We start from the raw sequence: 12,541 nt of genomic DNA on the forward strand, positions 1-12,541 counted from the left end.
CAATCTCACATGTAAAGATTCCTTGTAGGCACTTTCTATAGCATATTATGTTGGTTCTTTTAGTAAGCTTTTCGTGAATTTGTATGGACGAGCTAGCATGTTGTTCGTCATTCTATACCCTTCTTAAGCCTTTAAATTAGTGTTTTGTGTTAGGCATCTTTCCAATACTTTAACTATAATATTCATATAACATCTAACAAATTATGAAATTATTATGCTTTAAATTTAATTAACCAATTATGCGATGTCAATAGTTTTTTTTTTTTTTTTTTTTTTTTTTTTTTATATATATATGTAATAACAAATGTTTAAATCATGCATGATATGATGTATCATACATGACATGATGTATCATACCATATAGAAGCATCCTTTAATGATTTTATTAGTTATTGTTTGATAACCAAGTAACACAAAGAGGCACACATCACAGGTGTACGTACGCATATAAACAATTACCATCAAAATGTTCCAAGTTATTTCATTTAACATCTTATTCATGTTGTGATGCACATATGCAAAACTTCTACGTTAATTAACATGTTAGGGGTGTTAAAAAATCATTGAAACCGACCAAACTGTTTAAATCAAAGTAAATTTGTTGATTTGAGATCCAAACAACTTGGTTCATGGTTCGGTTTTGTACTTTGATAGTTTAGTGGTTTGGTATAGTTTGAAACTTAGCATAGATCTATTAAAATCATTGTCTAAATAACATTTGTACCAACACACTAAACGTGTATTATAAGCTCATATCATAATGCATGTCAATCAATGAATCAATTAGGATTCACAAAGAGCGATACACCTAATTTATTTATTTGTCTTAATTGTTTTTGACATTTACTACAATAAAAAGTTTTATAGAGATTGAAAGCTCAACTACACTATCATAAATCATGCATTACTAAGAGATGTGTACTTTGCTTAACATGCATCTTATCATTCAAGTTACATGAACATCCGACAAAACAGGTCATAAAACCCAAACCGTTTGTAACCAAATCTTTCGTTTAATGAATAAATTGGAATTTATTTTACCTATTTTTCTTGGTGCTGGATAATAAATTAAAATATCAACATCGTTGGTTAAACGTCATAAAATTTGATTTTAACAAAGTTAGCTAGGTTTGTTGAGTTAAGCTAAGTAGAGGGGTCTTAGTGCAAATCATTTAAAATTTGATTTTAAAAGAAACAAAATTAAAATATCGACATCGTTAGTTAAATATCATAAAATTTGGTTTTAAGAAAGTTTGCTAGGTTAGTTGAGTTAAGCTAAATAGAGGGGCCTTTGCGCAAATCATTTAAAATTTGATTTTAAAAGAAACAAAATAAAACGGTTGACCACGGGACTCAAACTCGGGTCTCACAATTCTGAGCGAACGTAGTGATTTGGACATTTGTGTAGCCTGATTTAAATTTTTTGAGAGAGACAGTGACAATGTTGGGTCTCAAATTTTATGTCTTTAAAAACAAAAAACAGACACATTTCATAGCATAATATTTTTCTTGTGAATGACAATGTTGTGGCCGACGAGACGATGATCATATTGCATGAACAATGACGTTAAAAGAAGGAGACGATCGACTTAGGGTAACAACATGAAACATTGAGGTGATGAGTAGACTGTCGTTTATCGGTTTAGGGTTCAACTTTTAGATTTAATATTAATTTTTTTTGACGTGGTTAGGATATTACGTATAGATATAGTTGTAAATTTGTAGTGGACTAAAATCTAACAGAGTGATATATATATAATATATAAAACTATAAATTTAATTTATATTTAAGTATATATATGTATGTGTATATATAGGTGTGTGTATATACATGTTGTATATGTAGGGGAGGTTCATTTGAGAAGAAAATTAAATTGGTATATGTATATGTATATATATATATATATATACTAATTAAAAATAATAATTCGAGCCGAACAGAGCCGAGCAGACCTTTGCTCATGCTTGCTTTGTTTACAAACCGAACTGAGCAGAGCGGCTCGTTTACAACCGAGCGTCAAATCGAACAAGCATTTTTCGAGTAATTTCCTAGCAAGCGTCGAGCGAGTGACTAAGGACGACTGATTTGAACAGTCTTGTTTGAATTCCAACGATACGGATAATCAGAGTTATCACTGTTGGTTTGTGGAGGATTTGACTAGTAGGGGTGTTCTTTGTTACACTCCTTCTGCAGCTAGCAGGAGTATTCTCTGTTTATGTAGTAAAGTCAACAACCCTAATTGTTACCCATATAAATACTTCTCATTCATGTCTGTAAACTGTGTGAGCACCTAATAAAGAAGAGAACTAGTTGTGGGAGTGGATGTAGGTCAGATTAGACCGAACCACTATAAATCTTGTGTTCTTGTTTTTGTGATTTAGAGTGTGTGAGTGCGTGTGCTTGGTGCAGATTGTTCTTGTGTTTGTGGAATCGTGTTTTGGTCCTAACAACTGGTATCAGAGCTCAGGCTCTTGATTGATTCACACGAACTAGGTAAGAGGTGAAGAAGAACACTTACCTGTTGAAGAACAAGTCGTGGTCTCGGGTTTCAGTCACAGTCGCAGACATAGCGTCTAGGGTTTCTGAACCAGTCGCCGCTAGCACAGCCGCCACCGCCGTCAGTTTCTAACTCCGATTAGGGCTCCGATTTGAAGACATCTTCAGCAGATTGTGACTAGGGTTTGATAACCCAGTAGCCATCGCCGCCTAGGGTTACGAAATCGAAGACCATCCTTGCTGAATATCGCATCTAGGGTTCCAAAAATCAAAGATTTGGGCTTTGATTTTGCACCTTGGTCACCTGATTTTGTGAAGTTTGTGGGAGCAGGTCGTAGGAAGAAGAAAGAATTGGGCGTTCTTTTTTTTCTTTGTTTCTTTAAGAGAAAATCAGTTTTCTCTTATTTGCAAAAAAGGCCCCTCAACTTTGACCAAAGATATAAGTACTGAGATACAAGTGCTAAACCGTCTGTTTGAATATCAAAGAAACTTGAATCAGGTGTTTTCTGTTTCTATTTGTTTCAGTGTTGGTTTTCTATTTGTTTCGATTTCAATTTCGTTTTAGTCGTGCTTGTGTTATCATGGTAGAAGACGGGAAGGTGCAAATCGAAAAGTTTGACAGGAAGAAGTTTGGTTGGTGGAAGATGCAGATTGAAGCATTACTTTGTCAGAAAGACTTAGATGTAGTGCTCGAGGATGAAAGGCCAGAAAAAATGCCACAAGCAGATTGGGATAGGATGGATAAGAAAGTCAGGGCAGTGATAACGCTTACTCTACGGAGAATGTTGCATTCAATATCCAGAAGGAGACCTCAGCTAGAGGAATGATGGCAGCATTATCAAATATGTATGAGAAGCCTTCTGCAGCGAACAAGGTTTATCTTATTCGAGAGCTTGTGAATACTAGGATGAGGGAAGGTGATTCAGTTACAGCGCACATCAATAACTTAAACTCGATATTGTCTCGATTGGTGTCTGTGAATATCAAGTTTGATGATGAGGTTCAAGCCCTATTGTTATTGTCCTCATTACCTGATAGCTGGTCCGGAACCATAACTGCTGTTACGAGCTCTTCAGATACGAGCAAGTTTACGTTTGTGAAGATGTGGGATCTTATTCTTGGCGAAGATGTCCGAAGAAGAAATTCAGGTGGATCATCGGGTGATTTAATGCATGTTGGCAGAGGTAGAAAGAATAACAGAAGTAGTGGCAGCAAGAACAGAAAGAGGAGTCAGTCTAGGGCTCGAAATGATGTGACCTGTTGGAATTGTAAAGAGGTTGGACATTTCAGGAATCAATGTCCAAATGAAAAGAAAGAAGTTAATGCTGCAGTAGACCTCTCAGATGATGAAGTTTTGATCTGTAATGTGGAGAGCAGTGTGGATTCCTGGGTTATGGATTCGGGTGCTTCATTTCACGCTACCCACAGCAGTGAAGCACTACAGAATCTTAAAATTGGGGATTTTGGGAAGGTACAACTTGCAAATGATGAAGTCTTAGATGTCACAGGCATAGGTGATATTGACTTAGTTACTCCAGTCGGATCTACGTGGACTTTAAGAGACGTGAGAGTCATTCCAGGCTTGAAGAAAATGCTTATTTCAGTCGGGCAGCTGGATGATCAGGGTCACGAGGTTAAGTTCGGTAGTGGACAGTGGAAGGTAACTAAGGGAAATTTAGTAGTTGCACGTGGCAAGAAGAGAGGCTCATTATACATGGTCAGTGTACCGCCTGAGGGAGAGGTTCTCCCAGTTCAGAAAAAGACCAAGATCCGGTTCACAGAATCTCGTGGGCAGAAGAAGGTTTGCTTTGCAGATGGCAAACCCAGAGTCACAGGTCAGAGTCAGGTTGAACGTGCTAGAAAAGGTTCAGTAAAACCAGTCAGGGGCATTCATGGCAGTGGGAGCACGGGTCGTGCTTCAGTCAGAGTTACCAGACGACAGTGGGTTAAGAGAACCAGTATTCTAGCTGCCAAAGTCTCTCCAGTTGATTATCTGCTTTATTCAGAGAGTGTTTGTTCTCAGGATGTTCCAGGATCGGGCAGTTCGTGTCAGTGGGAGCCGATAGGGACAGAGAACGAGTCACGAGTAGTGACTGATGAGTTGAAGCTTAGTGGGAGCTTCAACGGGCCTTCAGGTTAACCGATGAGAAGGCCGCCCACAACTAGTGAAGATGAAATGTTTACAGAAGTACTTATGAATATGAAGTTGCATGGAGTGCAGTTTGAAGTTGTCAAAGCCTCTAGGAGTATTCTCTGTTTATGTAGTAAAGTCAACAACCCTAATTGTTACCCATATAAATACTTCTTATTCATGTTTGTAAACTGTGTGAGCACCTAATAAAGAAGAGAACTAGTTGTGGGAGTGGATGTAGGTCAGATTAGACCGACCACTATAAATCTTGTGTTCTTGTTCTTGTGATTTAGAATGTGTGAGTACGTGTGCTTCGTGCAGATTGTTCTTGTGTTTGTGGAATCGTGTTTTGGTCCTAACAATCACGAAGTTCCCTGTAGGTACAAAGTATAAAAAAACGAATTTAAATTTGATATCCATTTTTATTATTACAAATATTATTTCCAATTGAACTTCATGAACAAAAGTAAATTTGGCCATATTACATCTACATATATGATCAATCAATCATTCCAAGATCTGCCCTTAATACAATCAACACAACTTAATTAATAAATAAACACACAATTATAATCATAAAAGTAAAACTAATATTATTAGTGACAATAATATCATTAACAAGTACTACCCAATACAATCATAGTTCATCCTACCCAACATCAACCCATCTTCTTCATTTTTACACAAATCTTTATTCCTTTGTCACACCATTAATTGGACCACCCACCACACCCTTTCCCCTTTCTTCAAGATTCACATCTAATTCAGTACATGAATGTGTCTACAGATGATGCCAAAATCGGCTGAGTCGCAGACAGATAACTCAGTGAGTTGTTCATGAACTCGTCAACAACAAACGCATTGCCACTTCCCCATCCGTACTGCTCGTCCGTGAACCCAGTGGGGTCCATGGACGACTGTATAAGAGCAATTATGTCGTTCAGCGACTGCAGGTGGTGGCTGAGTTCCGCCACCTGCACTCGCAGAACGTGGTTTTCAGCCTCCACACTCATATAATGTTGTGTGGTGATGCTCACATTAGCCATGATGTCATCATTCACTTTCCTGAGTTGACTCACTTGAGCCGTGAGGTCATCCAGATGCTTTTGCTTTCTCTTTCGAGATCTTCGTGCTGATTCGCGGTTTGATATCATTCGTTTTCGCTTCCTTTGGTCCATTAAGTGCTGAAGATCCGGTTCAGAGCCAGAACTCTGAACCGGATATAAACCAGAACCGGAACCAGACCCGGACCCGCCTGATGATGTTGTTGTAATACCACTAGAGGATGCCATTAAACACAAGTTGATTATTATTATTATTGTTGGACTTTTTAATATATGAGGATATGGATTTATATTTATAAATTATAACTATAACTATAAAGATGGTTTATAGTAATCTAGTGGAAAAAAAACAGAATATTAATCATGAAATATAATAAAACCAGTAGAGGAAAACAACTGAAAATGATTGAACTAAATGTGTCCTGCGTCTATATGTGGAATTGATCATAAACCCAGAAAGAAACAATTCACTGAGAATTTGAGACATGTATTTCATACATTAACAGCAATAGATTGCACATTAATGTTGATTTTAAATTACAAATATTGAAAGAAAAATAAATAAAAATAGGGGTTTTTTTGCAGTTTTTAAAACAACAAAACCCAGATGAGAAATCAAAATGAAGAGAGAGAGAGAGAAGAAGGAGAGAGGGGGAAGAGACTTAGGAGGCATTGTAGGGGGATTTATAGGAAAAATCAGAGACCAACAAGCAAAAAAAAAGGTATCTCTAATTTTTTATTTAAATTTTTTAATTAAATAATTCAAAGTTCTATACATCAGGAATCATCCTTTTTTTAATGAAAGTTGTGACGTTATTTTATTTAATTTAATTTTATAAAAATAAGCTTTTTTTTACTTTTGAGTATGGAGTAAGCTTTTTAGGTTTTATGAATGAATAAAATATGTGTTTTAACTTTATAAACAGGGAATAAAAGGTGAAGGAAAAGAAAGAGGGGATGGAGATGAGACGTGTGGGGGCCCAAAACACTCATTAGTCCGTCTAGAACGGCCCAAGAAATAGTTGCATGCAATTATACATTGATCACCTAGTTGTATCTTTTGCATAAGCACTTGTATATTTCGCCTTACTATCTATATGCCAAAAGCAAACTTTGTTTTTGCTTAATAGGCGAAGTTTCTAAACATACTTCCTATTAAATTTGGAGTTACAGCTATATACAATATTATAATTGTAAAATTGTAATGTAAAAGAGAAATTTATCTTTCATTTACAAAATATATGAATAGGGATAGGTTTAAGGAGAAATACTAAAAAAATTAGGGAACCAGGGAATCGTGCATTTAACATGTTAAAATTCAACTTAACATGTTAAAAAAATTCAAAATTTTTTAGTGCTTTTACATATAAATACATGTAGAAGTTTTTTTAATAATTAAAAAAAATAAAAAGAATTGTTTAAAAAATAGTTATTAAAGGTAAACATATTTTTTTATTAGAATAGCTACTATACATTTCTATGCAAAAGCTCCGAAAAAGATTTTGAAACTTTTTTTAACATTTTAAATTGAAATTTTGAGATATATTTAACATGTTAAATGTCCTATTCTCTTATTTTCCATTTTTAGTGTTCCTATTGAGTCTCATATAAAGTAGTTTTCTATTTAAGGAATAAGAAAAGCCAACTTTATATTGCTACATGATATAATTTATTACAGATAATGATTTTCTTTTACCAAGATTAAAGAAAAAAATGATTAAATTTAAATAAGACACAGGAATTGATAACTATGGGTAACTTTTTATTAACGAAACTATGGGTATTTGTGATGAGAAAAATATTATGGATAAGAATTGTGCAACACAAAAACTAGCAATGCTTCACATTGGTTTGCACATAAATATTTTTATTTTATATGATACGGTTTAGGTGGTGAGTATGGATTGGTTGGTTTTGGTTATTAAGCTAAAATCAAATCTATAATCCATGTTTTCGTCTTTTGATAGATATAACTGATCGGTTTCTATTATAAATATGTTTTCATCTTTTGATATATATAACTGATCGGTTTTGATTATATCCACGTTCTTATCATTTTTATATCAGAAACTGATGTAAAACTTAAAAACAATAGACAACCTATGATGAACTACTTAATAGAACTTTGAGAATTAAATTATTATTAACCTTTTTATGATTAATATTAATTAATTAACATTTAACGTGTAAAAGAGTAATTTAATACAGCAACAATCATATCCAATAAAATCATGCTTGTAGGCAATCTATTGGTAGGGTATTGAAGAGTGAGATTTAGGCAAAGCATACTTCTATCCCTTATGATTGAGAGGCTACTTCATGAAACCTATGACTTCAAAACCTTGTCAATGTTGAAAAGGTATAATCGTAACAAATAGTACATGGTAGAAAACACGAAGACAAAAGGGATGTAATACGCAAAGACCACTAACAGTAGGTAAAACTAAGGCATTAATGCAAAGCTAAGACAAATCTATACATTCCCTAAAAGTTATTAACCTTAATTCTACGTCTCCACCAAGTCATATCCTCGACCATGTCCTCAAATAAGTGCAAGTCGATCAAATCTTGCTTTATTCACTCATCCCAAGTTAGTTGTGACTGGCTTTACACTTATTGCCTCTATAGTGAGGGTTTCCACCACTCTAGGCAGCTCCGTCATTTGTCTCCTCTTTACATGCCTGAACCACATCACTCCCTCTTCCTTATCTTATCTGATATAGAAGTCATTCTTATTCTTTCTTTAAAACCCTTATTTCTTATCCGATCCAACTATATATTCATCTCAATATCCTCATCTTAGCAACCTCTTACACAAAACTAATTGCCTAACAATGTGATTTGTGTAACAAAATTGGTCAAAGTGCAACCCTATAGTCATGTTTCATCAAATAAAAATATATGGAATCAAAAGTAACAATGTTTACTTTTGTTGTAACCGGGTTTTTCAGCGTCTAGCTGACCCGTCTGTATATTTTTATATAGAAGTTTGTCGGTCAAAAAACAATGTTTACTTATAAATTTTTTCCCACCGTGGTTTCCTACAGCGACGGCCCCACCCCTAAATAAAAGGAAAAGGTATCTTCACAAAAATTCATGCTTAAAAAAGCTGCAATGAGATCGGACTGAAGATATTGATAAACGAAATATCTTTGTTTTCTTCGTATAATTAATTTTTCTAAACATTTACGTTTTTTATAATAAATAATTTTTATATATTATATATTATATAATTCCCTTTCCCTATATATTAATTATTAATTAATTAATTAATTAATTATTATTATTATTATTAATTATTATTATTATTTTATTAATTATTATTATTATTATTATTATTATTATTATTATTAAAATTAAAAATTAAAAATTATTAATTAATTATTAAAATTAAAAATCAAATTGAATGAATAGTAACTCACTAAGTAATGAGCAAATGGTATTGGGTATCAGTACCGGTATCAAATTTATCAAACCGTGTGTATTTTCGGTACCGGTTCGGCACCGGTATTCACCGGTTTTACCCTCAAATGCCGGTGTCATACCAGTACCAACTGGTACCGAACCGTACCGTACCAGGTATATTCGGTACCGGTACCCACTTTTAGGATTTCGGTAACGGTATTTTCGGTACCAGTTGGTACCGAGCTCATCATATCCTGTAGCAACATAGCAATGCAAGTAATTGCACCGTTTAGATTACTTTTCATACACACAGTAAGTAAACTGTATTCGTTTGAATGAGATTTTATATACACAACTTATTTTGCTTTCTTTTTTATCTTTTTCTGTAATGAATGAATTGTAGCATGTAAAATTAACTTGGATGTTTAGATTATTTATGAGCAAATCGTGTCAAATCCTGTAATCAAACTGGTATCGTATCGGTATCAAATTTACTATACCAAATCATTTTCGGTACCAATTTGGTACCCACCTTTAGGCATTTTCAGAATCATTACTTTCAGTTCGACACCGGTCTAGCACCATACTTGTATTTATTGATTTTTACCTTCAAATACCATACCGTATTGTACCGAGTATTTTCGTTGCCGGTACCTAATTTCGATGATTTTCCGGATCGGTACTTTCGGTGACGTTACAGGTACCGAGCTCATCCATATTTTAATGTGTTAGCACCGTAATAACTGAACTGAAAACAACCGAATTTCCAACGTTTAGAACGTGTAGGTCCTATTATTATATATGAGGTTATTTAAAATCGTTTTTTAAGACGGAATGACTATCCTTACCACGTAATTTTTATTTATGTTTTGATATTCTGTATCTGCTTGTCGTTGCTGACACGCATTTTGAAGTTATTGGGTCTCCGCCGCAACGCGCAGATGAAAAATCAACCAGTTACTATTAAATATAGTTATAACACAATAAATTAATGATATATATCTTATGTTATGTAATTATTATAATTGTAAAATATATTAATGTATATAACTATAATAATTAAATTAAATAGTTAATATATAATAAATTACTCACAAGCCGAGCTCGAGCTATTTTAAGTTAAACACGTCAAAATCAAGCTTAAACAGGAATGAGCTCGACTTGACAACAACTGTTAGTCTTTTAGAAGATATTATAGAATAATATAGTTAAAATTTGGAATCAGTAATTCCTAAGGAAACCTTTAATGGGGAGTCACGAATGACCAAGAAGGATGTTAAGTTGAACACCATATGATGTCCTTATGATTTGTTTAGGTTCGTCAATGACATATTTGTCCTTTCCACACATATGCTAAAGATGAAGGGATGTGAGTCGCACACTCTTTTAAGTCATGTGTTATCGTTTTAGGTGAGTGTGAGGGGAGCTGCATCCCTCACAAGAGGCGTGGTGTTCCTCGCCATCTCCCACCTCCACATCAAATTCCTACCCCACAACACTTCAAAACCGTCTTTGTTTCACATGACGAGCGAGTCACTCATCCCCTCCACACCACTCCCCCTCTCTCACGCCAAGGGCGTGATGTTCCCTTTGGCCCGACCTCCATGTCAGCACTCTCTCGACACCATACTGCATGCATAACACACAACCTTAATGCATAACTTTATGTAAGTTATATGAATAATTGTATCGACAAATGACAATAACAATCTATTATTATTATTTGAAATATGATCTCTCATGTCGGTCCCAATTTAACTCATAGGTAAATGCTTGGTAACTAGTTGATATGTCAAATTACGAGCATTTGTGATGAAAATCAAAGTCTACACACGAGTTGCCATTTTTCCACACATCATTCTAAATACACTGTTTTAAGCTTTATGAATAAATATGTTTATATAGAATATGGGGCTTTTATTATGCAACATTCTCTCCTTATTTGTCTCTCCAAGACTATTGCTCTATCGTGATTTCCATTCCTGTTTTATCTCCTTTTATTGTGCATCTCTTTTGTTATATATAGAGGCCATATTCTTGCTTTGTAATCATAAAAATATCATCATCCGAATATCATCAATAAAACAAAACACATAACAATTTTGTTATGGTATCAGAGCGGTCTCTGTGAAGATCCTCCGATCAAAATCAAACCCTATGAATGGGTGGTAAATCAGCGGGCAAGACCAAAGTTTAAAGAAAAACTAGGGTTTCATAAAAAGGGCTGTTGACGGCTGTAGAAGATCAGGCACCGTGAAGTGGTTCAACGACGCCAAAGGGTTCGGTTTCATAACCCCAGAAGACGGCGATGAAGAGCTGTTTGTTCACCAGTCGGCGATCAGAACCGATAGGTTTAGGAGTTTAGGTGATGGTGAGAATGTGGAGTATGTGGTGGAGACTGGATCTGATGGTCGTACGAAAGCTGTTGATGTTACTGGTCCTAATGAAGGCCCTGTGCAGGGGAGTACACGCAGCAGACCCAAAGCAAATTTGGGTGGTTACATGGATAAAAAGGGAAAATGGATAGCCGACTCGAGCGCTATCGATCATATTATATATGATGATTCCTTGCTTAAAAACAAAAAGAGAAGACGCTATGAGCCCCTCGTCAGTATACCAAATGGGGAGGTTGTATCCCCAAATGGGGAGGTTGTATCCGTTGAGGGAAGAGGAGATTGTGTTCTTCCAAGTGGGGCGATAATTAGAGAAGTTCTTCATGTCCCAAAATTTAAATACAATTTGCTTTCTGTTAGTACATTGTCTAAAGAACTTCAATGTGCTATTACGTTTTTTCCTGATTTTTGTACCATGCAAGACTTGCGCTCGAGGGGATCGATTGGAGCGGGTGATTGCTAGGGTGGTCTCTACAAGATGGGGATGTTTAAAACAAAGCGACATTCTATGATGACTACTCAAAGTATGTGGCACAAGAGATCAGGTCACCCATCAAACTCTAAATTATGTCATTTGGATTTTTTTTAAAAACACTTCTTTGGATAATAAGGTTTTTTGTGATTCATGTGTTAAAGCTTAGTTTACAAGATTGTCGTTTCCAACTAGTGTTACCAAGACAAATGCTTGTTTTGAATTAATACATTGTGATATATGGGGCAAATATCACACACCATCTCTTACACGTGCGAACTATTTTTTTAACAATAGTTGACGATTTTAGCCATTCTGTGTGGGTTTCCTTCTCAAACACAAAGATCAGGCAAGTATTTGCCTCGTAGATTTTCACAAAATGGTTAAAGTTCAATTTGAGAAGGACATCAAAAGAATAAGGTGTAACAATGGTGGGGAATTTGTTTAAAACAAAATGCTTGATTTTTATGCGAACCAAGGGATTCTGCTAGAAACTTCCTGTCCACACACACCCCAACAAAATGGTGTAGTGGAACGAAAACACAAGCACCTGTTAGAAACAGCACGCGCCTTAAAATT

General features: G+C 35.1%; 2 protein-coding genes across 2 annotated transcripts; one reads left to right on the plus strand and one right to left on the minus strand.

Annotated features, from left to right (window-relative positions):
- Nucleotides 1-5,153: 5,153 nt before the first annotated feature.
- Nucleotides 5,154-6,344, minus strand: LOC110885891 (bZIP transcription factor 11). Its single transcript, XM_022133608.2, has one exon. The coding sequence runs from the start codon at nt 5,918-5,920 to the stop codon at nt 5,393-5,395; it is 528 nt and encodes a 175-aa protein (XP_021989300.1). The 5' UTR covers nt 5,921-6,344; the 3' UTR covers nt 5,154-5,392.
- Nucleotides 6,345-11,204: 4,860 nt separating this feature from the next.
- On the plus strand, nt 11,205-11,953 carry LOC110882775 (protein lin-28 homolog B-like). Its single transcript, XM_022130711.1, has 2 exons — nt 11,205-11,218; nt 11,320-11,953. Exons 1-2 carry the CDS (start codon nt 11,205-11,207, stop codon nt 11,951-11,953), a joined length of 648 nt encoding a protein of 215 aa, XP_021986403.1.
- Nucleotides 11,954-12,541: the final 588 nt, after the last annotated feature.

This window comes from Helianthus annuus, chromosome 10 (assembly GCF_002127325.2).
Source record: "Helianthus annuus cultivar XRQ/B chromosome 10, HanXRQr2.0-SUNRISE, whole genome shotgun sequence".
NCBI classification, from domain to species: Eukaryota; Viridiplantae; Streptophyta; class Magnoliopsida; order Asterales; family Asteraceae; genus Helianthus; species Helianthus annuus.